At 37.6% G+C, this 16,330-nt stretch overlaps 1 protein-coding gene across 4 annotated transcripts in view; it reads left to right on the top strand.

The window, feature by feature from the left end:
• The window catches only part of LOC108686593 (protein bric-a-brac 2-like), a 446,382-nt gene that overhangs the window by 414,982 nt on the left and 15,070 nt on the right, over window positions 1-16,330 (top strand). For 3 of the 4 annotated variants that reach the window (XM_018191970.1, XM_018191971.1, XM_018191972.1), the window contains one exon: window positions 10,486-10,543. In XM_018191970.1, coding sequence (XP_018047459.1) covers window positions 10,486-10,543 — 58 coding nt within the window. Of the gene's footprint in view, window positions 1-10,485; window positions 10,544-15,784; window positions 16,233-16,330 lie in introns of those variants that run through there. The other variant, XM_018191973.1, reaches the window with a different exon arrangement.

The raw sequence follows: 16,330 nt of genomic DNA, 5'->3' as shown, positions 1-16,330 counted from the left end.
ATATATATATATATATATATACGTGCATATTTCTCCGACGTATCATGTGTGCATGGAGCAATTTTTTGCGAGTGGAACCGAGAGCATCGAGTTAATTAATGCACGCGAGATCACAGCGGAACATACTTTGCGTCGGATAATATAAATATGTCATATTGTGTACTTGTATAATTTATCTTTTTATTTCTGACGTCGTCGATTGTTATTTTCTGGACGAGGATAAAAGCATTGGATTAGTTAGTATAACACGATGATAGCGAGATCGGCGGCGGAGTGGGAATTCCCGACGGGGGCGACGACGGCGACGGTGGATAATGTATCTGCGCGATTTATTACTTTATTCCCGCGCGCGCGGGTCCATTATTATCTGCTTTTTTCTCATCTTTTTGCCCGACCGAAACATGAAAGACATCGAATTAGCTAGTACCATGACAACATCGGGAGATCGTCCGGACAAATATGATTAGCGTGAAATCAAAGAAAGCACATCCGTTCCGCTCATTTCGCGTGCGTCCCGTCCGGTTTATCGAGATTCGCCCAGAGGACTCGACGCGGAAAAAGGGTCGACCGGAGCCTGTAATTCGGCGATGACACGCGGCTAAAAACGGGTAGAAGTAAGAGAAAATTGGAGAAAGACGGGTAGAGAAACAGAGGCATCGAATATTACTAATATTAAATATTACTAATATTAAATAACATAAATACGAACTAATTAAATGTACTACACCACAATTCTCTACTACAAATCTATACTAATCTATAGTAAAGTAGACAATCGACAAAAACTGTCTTTTAATATCATCGTAATATATAAAATTTCAAAATGTCACCTAATTTTTTATTGCGTAAACGTAATCATCTAAGATGATTTTTACATTTCAATTAAAAGTCATTATTATTAACTACATTGTAACTATTGACTATTCGACAAGTTATTAATATTTAATTATCCATTATATAGGTATTCAATTTTATAAAAAGAGTAAGAAGAAAAAATAAATATGGATTTTCAATTAGTAAGGAAAAATCCGTTTTTTTTCTTTACTGATTCGTGTCTGAAATTCATTTTCTCGCTGCTAGGATATAAAAATTACTCTGTAGGTGACTATTCCCAGATTAAATGTAATTTAGCATTACAACTATATCATCTCGAATAATATGTAGAATTACATTTTGTACGTCGTGAGATAATCATATATTTCATTCTACTTGTCGAATAAAAGTAGCTTATTTTGTTTGTTCTCTGTCGATTTAAAATGAAGAGAGAACGAATTAATTAGAAATTATTAATATCGATGGTACTGTTATCATCACGGATAATGAGAGTACAAGAATACAAAAGGCGTTTTTGTGCTTGTGTACCATAAAAGGAATTATTCGGTGAACGGAAGACGAGTTTCGTTATATCCGGACAGTAAAGCATTCATGAAATTTCGAAAGTTCGGCGCCTGTGGGCGGAGGCACACAGAGAAACAGAGTCGCGCGACCGTTCTCAGTACCCCTGTTCTCTCACCCCCGCCCTCTCCCTACCTCTATCTCTCTTTCTCCACTCGACGTTAATTTAGACGAATTTCATTAGAACAAACGAACTTTGCTAATCCGCACTAATCTGATTAGAAATTCGCCGTGGCGCCGCATTCCGCCACCGCGGCTGACGACGTCGTCGTCGTCGTCGTCGTCGTCGTCGTCGTCGTCGTCGTCGTTGTCGTCGTCGTCGTCGTCGTCGTCGTCGTCGTCGTCGTCGTCGGCGGCGGCGGCGGCGTCGTCGGTAGCGATTCGTCGTGTCCTCCTCGTCCTCATTCTCGTTCTCATCCTGTCGTGTTGACTGAAATCCTGCGCCTATATCCACGTTGCCTTCCACACCCTTTCCCCGTCTCTCGCGTCTCGCCCACGCCTATATCCTTGCCCGGCAAATATTTGCAGGAATTAGCCTCCGGGTAACGACGACTACCTCATTCCCAACCTCCCTCATCCGTTCGTGGGGTGGTAAATCCTCCTGGCGAGAACGTACTTTCCTACGCCTTCGTTCCTTCCCACCACTGATTCGCGGTGCGTCCGTCGCGATCGTTAATTGCGTCTCATTGTCAACGTTTGAATTACCGTGCGAACAAATTGACGCAGTGAAATTTCAACGTGCAAAGATTGGCCCAACATGTGTGTGTTTTTTTTTTTTTTTTTTTTTTTTTTTTTTATTTCAATATCTATTGTTCTTATTATCAATTTTTGTGACATGTTCGATTGTGAAAACTTTTTCTAAAAATAAAAAAACGCTAACAAGTTTACTGAATTTTTTCCGAGTATATGTATCTCGTTTTCTTTGACAATTATCTAAAAATTGTCGATATAAAAGCGACATTTTATATGCAATAATCCAATGGATTTTATTTTATTCATTTTATTTTATTTATTGGAGCTCGTTCCATTTTAAACGAGCTTACTCACGTCTCAACGATTTTGCAGTTTTTCACGTGTTATTTATGTTCATTATTAACATAATGGCATATATTGATTCTACATTTCTTTAATATAAAATAGCCGGCTGCTGCATTCGGAATGTCATTACGTCCAAATTAGATAAATCAGCTGTATCAATGTTTATTTACGTATTTCCCAGGACGTGGTGAAAAGCGTGTGTCTCTTGCGAAAGAAGCGCAAATGTAATAAAATATCGGTACTGACGAACACAAACCGTGGGAGGTTTGGCGCTCCGCGATAGCGACGTAATTATTTTTCGTCGGAAATAACGAAGTGATAATAAACATTTAATGCTAACATTAATAATGCCGCTCGTCATATTTCTTTGTGCGCGTGTGGCATGTTCCTCGTTTGAGCGTCATCAAACACGAAATCAGGAATTATCAAGAGAATGAAATATGCGTTTAATTTCGAATTACATCGGTCGTGTGTTGTGTCAAACACATGTCGTATTATTAATATTAGAAAAAAAAAACAAAAGCTACGGGAGGAAGGGAAATAATAGATGGGAAATAATAATTACTTCCTTTTAAAATCATAAATATATCACTAAAAAAAAAAGAATGTTTTATAAGTGAAGCACTGCTCTTAATATTTCCTCTAAGCAAAAAATTTTACACGTGAAGCACATGTATCTATATACATGCATTCATTTATAACCAAAATGAATGCATGAGATATGATCCAAAGTAAATTCCTCTACAGGAATTTCCACCATAGTAACTTAAATAACTTCTTGAAACAAAAAAATATGAAACAAGAAAAATAAATAAATTACTTGCGGCATGTACATTGTTCAATTATTTGTAAAAAGTAAATACGCGAGTCCACAAGATGAACACACTTCTCATAAAAAAAAAACATTCATGAGTTCTATAAGGTATGTAAATCAAATGAGAGTGTCCAGAAAATTTTAAAATATGCAGTCTTTTAGATTTCTGAAAGAGTTTTTTTTTGTCCATTTTGGAATGTGATGCTAATTGATAATGAAACTGCATTAACCCGTCTATGTATAATTATGAAAAACTTTACTGGGGCGATGTGCACGCTACAAGACTGATTCTTCTAGCTAAAAGATCCTTGTAGCATTAAGAGGATTACAATCTTAAATCTAGCTTATCTAGCATCTCATAGTTATTCGATATTCCTCTACATTTTAGAGTATCTTTTTAAGGCTATATATTGGAGGGAAATCCTTTAGAATCAAGAGAGAGTACCGTTAAAGAATAAAATATTTTTTTTTTATATGATAACCTTTAGTACGATACGATGATTGATTACATGCGATGGAACGTTTGTGTCTTGAATTAATTTTCATTAATATTATAAATATATAAAAATTATAATCAAGTGATTCTTATATATACTTTAATGTGTTTAGAAAATATTTATAAAGTTAGGTATTTTTAAAAAAAGAAAAGTAAGAAATTATTATTTAGCCAAATGCTTCTAGTGTTTCTCAAAGAAAAAAGACGCGCATGACACAAATGATCCAATATGTGTAAAGATAATATATCTAATAATTTAACAGTATCTTTTATAATATCCGTATTATAATATAATAATGATAATAATATAATAACGTAACAGTACTTTTTATATACCGGCTTTCAAGCGATTATATTTACAAAATTAATTAAGCATCGCATTTATTACTACGTTACATTTATGCTAATTTACACGCGCAGAATCTAGCTAGCGAAATAATGCTATTTTCTAATTAATACGGAGAAAATTGAAGAGAAAAGTTCTCAAGCCCCTTACTCCATCTGTATCTGAATCGCATAAATATGCTCGCACAAGGAACGTATATAATTCATGTGGCTTCAACCGAGATTCGCTGTGATTCGGAGGAAAGGATTAAGGATAACTAGAAAAATTACAGCGAATAATAACGTCTCACGCTTTTCTCTCGAAGAAGTTTCCTCTTTCGGATCGAGTTTTCGGTTCCATCTTGCCGCACGCTCGTGAAACTTCGATCTACATGTAATTTCCCGCGTATACCGCGTTTACTCTGATACGGAGATGCCGCGCGACCCCGCCGACGGGGACCTCACGGTTGTCGTGAGCTCTCGAACGGGAGGTGAGACGAGAAGCGAATCTCTTTCCGAGTCCGAGAGACGAGAACTTTCGTTCGAGGCGCGGCTAAAACTTTCCGGTAACTTGTTTCGCTGGAAAATAGCCCAAGTTTTCTTCACAGAGCGACGATATCCCGTGAGCCCGGATATTTTATTCTCGACGCCGAGGTGTCGAGAGGTCGTCTTCGTCGTCGTCGTCGTCGTCGTCATCGTCGTTGTCTGATCCCGTCGCGAGTCCCAAGAGATCATCGAACAGATTTACGCATAGTATTCGTATGCAAACGAATTTGTGATGTTGATCGCGTTATTGATACGTCGTTATTATTCACCCATAAGTCATTCTTCTTACGCAGCGATTATGTATGTATTTCTTTTATCTTTTTAGGTAATTAGAGTGACGCTAATGATTTTTAAGTATTAATTGTAAATATCTTTATTACATCTTTATTACTGTTAGAAGTGTAACCACGAGCTTCCTTTACATGTAAATAAAGCTCGCGATTATGAACAAAATTAAAAGTAATGAATGAACTAAAAATTAAGTTACAATAGTTACACTAAAAAAAATTTCTGGTTGAAAATGGACGATTCAGAAATTTCTGATTAAATTTATTAAAATTCTAGTTGAGATAACTGGAATTCTGATTGATACAATATTTCTAGTAAAATTTATTAGAATTCTTATTTTTATCAGAATAATTGTATTAATCAGAATTCTAGTTATCTCAACTAGAATTCTAATACACTTAACCAGAAATTTCTGATTCGTCCATTTTCTACCAGAATTACTATGTAATCCAACCAGACTATTTAGTATACTTAAATGTAATAAACATGTACATTAAATTTCATAAATTTTCATGAAAAATACATTAAATTTAATGTAATGTCATGAAATTAAATTCAAATTGTGTAACTTAAAAAGATAATGAAATTTAAGAACATTTCTAACAGTGTATATACTCAGATCTTTCTACGTACAACTTAATCATCCACGTCTTTAAATACAAGATATATGATAAATTTCCGGTATTTTAAAATGATAAAAACAAATATATACGTATTTTTAAGTTTTTTTTTTCGTAAAGAACAATTTAAAAAACGTCTTACAAAATTTATCAAACTTCTATGTTATCAAACTCCCAACATAAGTATCTTTACTGAGAAAAAAATATAGTTAATTTTAATAAATATTTAATTCAATACTGCCAACTAAACATTTACTTACAGTAAGTAAATATTTGTTCAATAAAAAAATGATTGTTAAATCAAATTAACATTTCTTGTATCAAATAAATATATTTTTATATTTAATAAATACTTAGTTGGTAGTATTCAAACTAAATATTTATTAAAATTAACTATATTTTTTTTCAGTGTAGTGGCACGAAGATCGAGTTCGGAAATATATTATTTCATCCGAAGTGCGCTGAGCATTATTAGTTATAAAAATACTATTTAGTTATAGCGGATACAATTCAGTTACTTAAGGCAATTTATTTGATATCTTGGAGAAAACTATATCCCTCATTATGTTCTTAGAAAAAGAAAAGGGAATGTGATAATCAAGAGAGCCTCTTCGCCGAGTTTATACAAATTTGAGCGTGTGACACTAAACAAAAAATCTGTCATCTTTACATTACTTGATTTTTCAGACAACATTAAAATCTCGAGTGAGAGATTCGTCTCACCCTGTAAGTATATCTAACTCTCGACTGACTCTTTTTTTTCCCCACCATCTTACATCGCGCCATATATAACAATTATCTCGTAAGATTAGATTGCATCGATATTTACCCGCGTGTTAACTGCCTTTTGAAATTTTGCTAGACTTAACAGCTTTCGGAATTTCTGACCGCATCTCAGTGCGATCAAGGAGGTACAAGTCAGGTTACCGCGACGGGGGTGTACGTGAAAAATTCACAGCGGTCAGCCCGGTAATTTAAAGGCGGTTAATAGCGAGCGTGTGCTGAGGAGAAACGAGGAGCAACAGAACTTACGGGAAAGCGCGAGAGAAAGAGAAACAGAGAGATTCACGGGTAAAATCGCGCACGAGCTCGGCGCGATATTTAATTCACGAATCCTCTCGATGCCGCGGCCAGGGTGGCTCATGTCTTCCCTCCCGTCGGAGGCAAGCAGAGGGGAAAGTGGCTGAAAGGGAAAGACGAAGAGGATGACGGAGACGAATGTACGCTCCGCGTTGCGAACCGGACAGAGAAGTCGGGGGAGATGGAGGAAGAATGTGTGTGTGTGTGTGTGTGTGTGTGTGTGTGTGTGTGAGGAGAGGAGGGGGAGGGGGAAGGGGAGAGAGGGAGAGCCTCATTTCCATTAGCGGCATGCATCATACAGAAACTAGCCAGACTATATACACGGGTGTTCTGCTGCATGTCGAAACAAATTGAGACGCAGACTGCCGCTGAATGACGCCGACGGTCACTGTCTCTATGTGCGTCGAGACGCCGTTGTTACCGCTTATCCTCCTCCTATTTTTCCTCCGAAGGCGATTTTCTCCTCGTTTACTAAAGCTCCTAAGTACGACTTGAAGAAAGTCTAGATATAGAGTTGTAGTAGTAGTTGTAGTAACCGCTGATAGAAAATTTATCCCAAGCAAAATCATTGCGTGAAATTAATTATGTTCTCTAAGATGTAAACAGGAAGAGATAATTATCTCCTTCATATTTTTAATAATTTTAATATTTCGGACTTAAATCTGAATGGGTCTTAGAAACATTTCTTTCGACTGATCGTTAGTTACTTACATTGTATAGTTTTAGTCTAATTGTAAGTGCGATCCACTTAACGCTACAAATGCTTCGAAGAATTCGATTGACCAATTAGAAAAAGAATTTTACTTTAATCGACTAATCAAAGAACGCTTCAACATTCGCATCAAGTGAACTATAGTTTAAATCCCTGTCGGAAGGAAAAACGGATAAGGAGAACATCCTTGTTCGCGCGTCCTTAATTACTCGGCTGTATGTAATACGCAATGTTTTCATTATAAAAATCTTCTATCACGTCCTATTCCCGTCGCAACATGCGTCGAACGGGATTATCCGTGTGGGAGAGAAAGGCGGTTGGACGGGCGTTGCATTCCGTGCGCGACGTAAGAACGACCTGAAAGGGAACGGCCTGAAAAAAGAAGTGGGGGATGACAGCGGAGGGGGGGGGGGGAGGGAGAGGGGGCGGAAAAAACGTGGGAAAAGAGGGAAAAAGAAAGAGAAAGAGAAAGAGAAATAGAGAGGGAGAGGGAGAGAGGACACGCTGGCGAGGGTGGGCGACCGCGATATACAGGGACGCTCGCAATTTTCTCGTCAATGCACACGTCAACCGGCACGTCGCGTATGCACTCTGCACGGTGTATTCCGCGAGCTGCACCGCAGAGCGCGGCGCGACGCAGGGGACACGAGACAATGAAAAATGCACGCGCCACGATATACTACTTGCGCGTCCAAGTTACAACTGCAGAGCAGGCTCAATCTCTCCCCTCCCTCCCTCTCCCTCTCTCTCTAGCTATCTCTTTTCTTCCTCTCCCCCTCTTGGTCTCTCACTTATGCGTCCTCCTCCAGCTCGAGCGAGGCTCGTCGGAAACAGCGAGCGGGCTGCTCAATAATTCTTTGTGTGGTTTAGCCGAGAGATGCGTGTGCACGTGTATTGACGCGGGGCTATTTCGCGAAATTGCCAACGCTCCGTGCCATCCCCCTCGTGTCACGGCGGTGGAGACGTTATTTCGCTACATCGCCACCACCACGCCGTCGCCTTTCGTTCTCTCCTCGTTCTAGAAAGCCCTCCCGTTTTGATGACCGCGAGAAACCCCGAAAAACGATTTACGGTAACTGCGGCGCCATGCTAGTAGACAAGGGAGAAGAACGTACATTCGAATAGATTTGAACAATTTAAATATACCGCAGCACAATACGAGGTTCTCGTATACGGCGCTATCTGCATTTCCGAAGAGTGACGTTTCCGCGTTCTCGTCAAATCAAAAAGAATACTGAAAACAGTCCATTGTGTGAAATAGTATTTAAGTTACATACGCGTTTCTGTCGATACTCAAGGATGAAGGATTAACTTTTTAAGTAGGTAAATGGAGTGATCACCATACCTCAAATACAATTTTCTTTAAAATTTTATCATGGAAAAGAATATTATGGAAAAAGAAAAAAAAGTATTATCTAGATGCCCAGAATCTTAAGCTTCAGATTTATTTTTGTTTCATAAGAATATATATATATATATATACAAAACTAATGTAAATTTAATTACAATAACATAATTGTAAAAAGATACGACTATAGAATTAAAATTTAATTTCTTGTTCATTCTACTTGCGTATCTTTAAATCACTTATTTATCTACTTAAAGTTAATGCATAAAAATTAAGTCCATTTACTTTCGTGAGTTTTGATCAATTTTAGTTCGAAATAAAAGATACATCTTTAGTGGACGAGATGAATGATAGCCAACATCTTCACGCACGAACGTCTCTCAAAGCGACATTCGGCTTTTTGCAAATAGAATTCACGAACCTATGAAACTTTGAAGCGCGAGAGAAAAGGAAAAGAAAAAAAGGAACAAGTAGAAGGATTTAAGCGGCAATCGGAGCGCATCGAGCGACTCTTAAAAATTAATTTGAGAAGTCAGGTTGGAGAAAGAGGCTCGATCCGGAAGTATAATGTATACAACAAGTATAACCGGCACATGCTTACCTACGATATTGCAGAAATCGCAAAATCCGAAAGCGCAAGGGGAAGAGGCAAAACTTTTCAAATGAGCCAACTTTGCGTGTGTCTTGCGCTTTCGGTGCCCTGGCGTCTCGCGAATCCTCTTCGAAAAGCCTCGCATATTAGCAAAGTTGTCGGCCGAGGTGAACAGTTCGGATTACCTCGATATTTTCAATGCATACAATTTTTCCCTTGTAGTCCTCGAAAATTTTTGGTAAGTCGTCTTTTCATATTGCAGAATCGAATACAAAAAGTTAGTGAAAAAAAAGTTTGGTAATAATAATCAAATATGATAGCAAGGTTGGAAAGTAACGCGTTTGTACACTGCTAAATTTATAGAGTCAATTTGATGCTATATGGTCAAATGGACAGTATATAGTTTCAAATTTAATTATTTTAATGATGTAACAAAATTATTTTTAAATTTGTATCTATCTAAACTTTTGGATATTTCAGTAAAACCGTTCATCATATAACAAAAAAATTAATATTTAGATGGACTAATTAAATTGTCAATTACTTTTCTAAATATTTACAACTTTTCTAAATATTTAGTAATTATTACCAAACAGTTGATTATTATTATGTGTATCTGCTATTACTTGTAGTAAATATTGCATCAATACGCTAAACAAAATATATGTGGTAGCTATTACTCAGGCTTTTTTCTCAATGTAAAACTCTCTTCCATACTGTTATACCTTTCTTGCCTATCTCGTGAACTCCATTTACGTTGAAGTATTTATGAGATTAAATCTTTTATTATTACCCCTTATTACTTATTACCCTTATCTTATCATGATTATTATTAACATATCATTTATTTCAAAATGAAGATATAAGCTTACGATTAGATAGAATAAAACAAGCGATGATTAAAACGTTCTTTCGATCGTGATCCGATTTAATGGAATTTAAAAATATTGATATATGATATTCTCTGTTACATAACTTGGAATATTAAAGTCTAAACAATTGGTGTTTTGCGTGATGTCAAGCGATACCAATAGGGATTAAAATACTTCAACCCTATTTCTTCCGCGGAGTTTCGATTAAATAATTATCTCGGCGAAGGTCGTTTTGCTTCCGGTTAGAAAAGAAGATTGCTCGGATAAAAGATTAAGTCGTTTTCCCAACCAGCCGTTAAATCGCCGCTAATCGTTGTTCCAGCACACCGATGTCTGACCGACGGACCTTTTCTGTTTCAGGCCAAGTTGTTGGAGTCGTCCCACGCTTGGCTCGGCGCCTCCACCTCCAGTATAGCAGGTGAGTCCCGTTTTCGTTTTTCTCCTCTTCGTCTCGTTTCGATACGTTTCAGGAGATAATCGCCCTCTCGACACGGCCCCCAGGCCGGACATAAACGTGGAAGCCTCCACGTTAGGCAACGCACACAACGCGAAACAACATTTGGTTGTCTATCTCTATGCACAGGGTGTCCTCATACTTTCTTTTACCGGTAGATTTACCGAAATCAAAATTAAAATTGTACAAATAAAATCATATTTATGATTTTTTTATCTACCGCGAGGAAAAAATTTTTCATATTTGTGACTATAAAAAATTTCATGGTACATAATAATTATTAATAACAGTCACAAATTCCAAAAACTTTTCTCAGTAGCATGTAAATATTCAATGTAAATGTAGCTTAAACATCCAAAGAAAGTTTATGTTATCAAGAAAATTTGAATAATGCTAGTGTAATAACAAAACATATTATTTTCTGTTTTTCTTATTGTCGCATGTATACATATTTTTTGAAATTTATCTTTAGTTTTAATTATTTATGGCGTTTATCGTTAAAGGAAAGTACGATTAGTCGAAGACACCCCGTATAACCTGTTTCGCGACATCTATAAAAGACTTCACATCCCTCTCCTACAATATCTGTTGCATTATCTGCCGCTTGTATCTGTCGAACGAATTCCGACGATCGGTTTTCGTAGTAAGTAGTGGCGCAACGACCGATCATCCCTTCCGAGTTCGAGTGGAGATTTCCTGTTCTCGAGTATCCCTCGAGCATCCCTCGAGGGCCGTTGTCCGTTTCGCTTCGCTCTATTTTCAAGTTCATGGTCACGTTGTTGAATCATCAACTTTGTACGTGACAAGCCTCGTTCTAGAAACGACGACTGATCGTCTCCCAGTTTCGTGCTCGACCTTTAACTTCGCGGGATGGAACATCCATCATTATTCGTAGATCAATATATCTTACTATTTATTTCTTTGCCTTTTCAAATGCTACTTGCTGATGATAAAGGTTCCTGGAAGCACGGCCGTCGTCGTCGTTGACAACCACGGGAGGTGGCAACACGAAAGAATACAAAGAGAGATCGCGGTGTGGAGTTGTACGTGATAACCGAACAACAATAAAATAAAGGGAGGAACGTGAGCGCGGGCTCAACAATAATAAAACGCGGGAATGCGTTTTGCTTTAATATAGAAAGCAATTTAGTTAGACGAACGCCGGTTAATAGCGCCGATAACATGTCCGCGATTCGCAAGCGAAAGGTTTAGCGTCTAACCCTCTTACGCGTACCATCGATCGCGTTATACCTCTTGAATGTAAGTCTCCGTTTGTAAAATCTTTGAATACCGTACTAGAAACAAGGATCCTTTAATTTTTACCTGTACTTTAATCCATGAATCAAAGGACGAAATTAAATAGCAGATGTAATAAAATATCCGCACTTTTAAGTCGGCGTATATTCAAGAAGTATTTGTAATTTCGCACAATTGTATATTTTTGTTCTATGCTTTTTGTTCTATGTTTAGCGCTCGAAGCTATGAATATTCTAAGAGAAGAATTTTTGGTATTTGTGACTATAATTACATGTTATCAAAATTATAATTATTATGCTATAATGATAGTAAAAATAACTACAAAAATAGTTCTAGAAACAAATTTAAATATATATATAATTAGCAACCATAAATGATTAAATAGTTATAATTATTATTATTAATATTATAGCAACAATAAATTCCTAACTATAATTATTTTATCAACCAATTATAATTACAAATACTTTTCTCTCAGTGTATGAAAACTCTAGTTGCTCAAATGCGAGTTTAAATAATTTTCCCAGCCATATTCTTCATCTCTGACCCTGATTTGCTATAGTACGTATGCTCGAGCGTAAACGCGCATAAACGCACATAAACGTCGCAATATGCGTCTCGAATTGATCCCCGGTGCCGGGCGTGCGTGCGTGCGTACGATCGTGCATGCGTGCGTACGTGCGTGTTTAAGCGTATACCGAATGCGTGCGTAGGCGCATATTCCCCTCTCGGTTCGCTTAAATCATTTTCTTCGATTACTCCTTGACTTCCCATGAGACGCGGCCGCTGCCGCCGGCTATTTGCTTCTTTTAACGATCGCGCTTATTTATTCCGCGCTTTTCTCGTCCGCAACGAGAACGTTTCTTAAAGCGAACATCGGGTTTCCACTTTCGCTCGGAGTTTACCACGGAAAAATGGGTAATTTAAAATTTCGAAGATTAAATACCCTTACCCGATATAATTTTCTTGTTGACAATATAAGGGATTGAAAGTATAGTAATATCGTTACTTTTTATACTAGTAACCATTTGATGGCATTGCAACTTTTGTAATTGTAATAATAACTAAACGCTAAGGTTGTGCTAGGATTGGGAAAGTGACTGTTTAAAAAGTAACTGTCACCATTATGCATTATTTACTGAAAAAAAAAAATTTATTATTTATAATGCATTATAAATAACGAAAACTCGTTACAAATAATGAGTTTCTTTTTTCAATATCGAGTGATTTTTCTGTTACAAGTACGAATTGACTTTTCTAATTCTGATATTATCATTACTGCCTAAAAAATTCGCAACGTCATTATCAAATCGTTATTATAATAAAGTAACGATAAAAAGTAATGGCGTTACAAAAAAACACATATTTTCATTCCTTAAACAATATCCATTTCGAGGGACTTGAACAGTTAAAAGTGCACTCTTTCTACATCTCAGTTACAGAAATATTTTAATCCTACCAGCCATATATGAAATTTTGTGCTTTCAGTAATTTGAGCTTCAGTGCAAATTTTTATATTGTTTCAAACTGAATAAAAATTTTTAAAAATTCTTTTGAAAATTTTAACAATGAATTTTTAACTATACACGGAAAGACTTTGCTGAAATATCTACAAATTTAGGTAGCTACAGATCTGGAAGTGTTGACTCTTTATCAGCCAAGTTGAATTTCGAAGGCATATAATCATCTTAAAATTTAGCTAGATACAAATCTGAAAATAATTTTGTTGGATTATCAAAATAATAATGCAAGAAACTCAAGTATGATTAGTGCTGCAAAAAAGTTTTAACATTACAGCAATCAATTTGAGCGTCCTATTTAAATATTTTGATAATCCAACAAAATTATTTTCAGATTTGTATCTAATAATTAAATTTTGAGATATTTGCCTTAGAAATTCAACTTGGCCGGTGGAAGGTTAAAGTTTTCGGAAAAATTTTAATTAATTAAGAGAAAGAGAGAGAGAGAGAGAGAGAGAGAGAGAGAGAGAGAGAGAGAGAGAGAAATCTTCGTGCTTTCAATGGACGTGAATCATGGATTGCTGTAAACTGAAAGATTGAGAATTTCTCCCGACAGTATTCTTCTACGTCCCAATCATTGAGACGACTCGGTAATCAGATTAATATTTAATCTATACGCGCCTTTTGAGGACGCAATTGCCTAAGCATGATTGTTCGCTTAGTCGCGATTGTCCGCCTGAACGACGATTTGCCAATCCGAGAGAAAATGCCCCGCGCAAAACTATAGGTTGCACGTGTACCGCGTGATAAAACGCCATTGTATGATAATATTATTCGACGCGATTATTTCCAGCCCGGATTTAGCCACGACGCCATTACACGCGATACGTGGCGATTTTTTTTTCCTTTTTTTTTTTGATTCACTGGCTATCATTCCCGGCGCGGCGGTTGTGGGACGATCAATTCGCACACGAAACGAGATTATTCATATTTCTATGCAATCACGGATTGTTATGCTGAAAGAAAAAGCGACTTGCGGGTTTTTTCTACTTTTTTTATTTTTTAATTTTTTTTTTTCCCGATTTCCCTCATGCCGAAACGGTGTATATTAAGCAGTTTCAGCGATGGTGCTTAAAATATCCATCTATATACGAGGAAATGACAGATCCGCGCTGGAAATACCGTTTAATTAATTTACAAAACGTGCGAATTCATACCGCGACGAGAGTAAAATAAAATCTGGCTCGTCGCGAAGAGACCTATCATCATTTCCCACCCGCGATAACGCGATAATTATAACGACGTTAAATTTCTTCCTGCGCAATTGCGCACAGTTTGCGAACCAGAAATCGGTGCGGAGCGACGCATAAATCGCCCGGCCGACATGAGTGACGTTAACTGCTGCTAACATGCGTGGGTGTGACGCGCTCTGTGGACCACACAGTGGCCCGCAGTTCCCGCTTCTCCCTTTTGTCCTACCCTCGTCTTCTCGCTGGCTCTTTCGCTTCAAGTTGATCGGTAATGCACTGGTTAACGCACGAATAAAGGGATAATTACAGTGCAATTATAATAATCGCACCATATAATTATCGATAATTACGATAGCGACACATGAAAAATGATCCATTAAATCGACATGTTTTAATTTCAAGCCGTTCACTTGAAGTCAACTCGTTACTTCATAAGGATTCGATTTTCGAGAAGAGATTCTTCTTGGATCCCGCGATGCTCTTTTTAAGACGCCGCTGCCATCTCCTCGTTTTAGTGTTGGTAAATTATTTTGATTGCTTACTCAGGACGAATGAATCTTGAGAGCCTCGTAAAATTCGTACTCGGTGTGATATATTTTTACTCGCGAGTGCTTCACCGTATATTCTGCTTCTATTTTCGTTTACTTGCCACCTCCCAGGTTTCGTGCTTTCTTTTCATTAGCAAGTTGCGTTAATCACTTATTTAGTCTGTACGAAAAAATAGCACAGCAATATAATTTTTAATTATAAATTATATAATAATACATATAATTTCCAATCTTCAATGATTACGTGCATTCCGCAAAATATCAGTATACTTCGTCTTTCGTTCCTATTCTCTTCCTAGAGCCTTTTATTTATCGCTAACTCCTTCATAACTTTTGTTTTCGCTTGCAACATTAACTGTATTTTGTTTCATGAATTTTACGATCCACTCTAAAGGATCCTCAGCATGTCTTCTAACCTTTCATAAATATTTATAATTATCATCTTCTCTTATATAACAAACTCCATCTGCTGTTCTATCGGATGTTTACGCTAAAGACACCCGAATATATAGAATAACGCAGAACAAAGAGAAAGTGTTGCAAGAGATAAAAGAGGGAGAAAGCTTCATCAAGGTGCGCGATTTTCAATCTTCTCTAGGTGCGGCTTTTCCGCGCGGTTCTCAACGCGAAAAATTAAAAGACGAGAAACGAGGCTGGAAAGTCGAAAAGAAACCGCTGACTATTTTCTAGCTGACTATACGACCCTGCTGAAGCTGAAGGCGCCCACGTGGACGCGACATGATCTCCAGGAAGCGATCGAGGCCGTGGTGACTCAGAAAATGCGCTTCACCCAGGCATCCACCAAGTATGGCATCCCGAAGGGCACCCTCTACGACAACATCCTCGGCAAATCCAAGAGGATGATGATTCTCGAAGAAACCGCCCTCGATCCGAGCGAGGAAACAGCGGTGCTAGAATTCTGCTGCGATATCAGCGTCAGTCCGTACAATCGGCGCACGAAAAAGTCTCTAAACGCGATATTGAACTTCGTCGAGCGTCTCAGGCGGAAGCACGACCCCGGCTTTATGTTCACCGGACTGTCGGGCTTCCGCTGGTGGTGGGCCTTTTGCAAGAAGCACTCGATAGTCTCGCTTTACATCAATGATGAGAACGAGAACGGTGCCGATTCCTCTTAACGTCCGCCGGTCCATCGAAAATTGATTGCTAAAATTGATCGCGAAGAGAAACATGGTTTTGAAAAGCCTTCATTAGAAAATAAATGTAATCTTTTATACG

This window comes from Atta colombica, unplaced genomic scaffold (assembly GCF_001594045.1).
Source record: "Atta colombica isolate Treedump-2 unplaced genomic scaffold, Acol1.0 scaffold187, whole genome shotgun sequence".
Classification (NCBI taxonomy): domain Eukaryota; kingdom Metazoa; phylum Arthropoda; class Insecta; order Hymenoptera; family Formicidae; genus Atta; species Atta colombica.
Note: the sequence above shows the minus strand (reverse complement) of the source record. Positions and strands in the feature narration are given on the sequence as shown.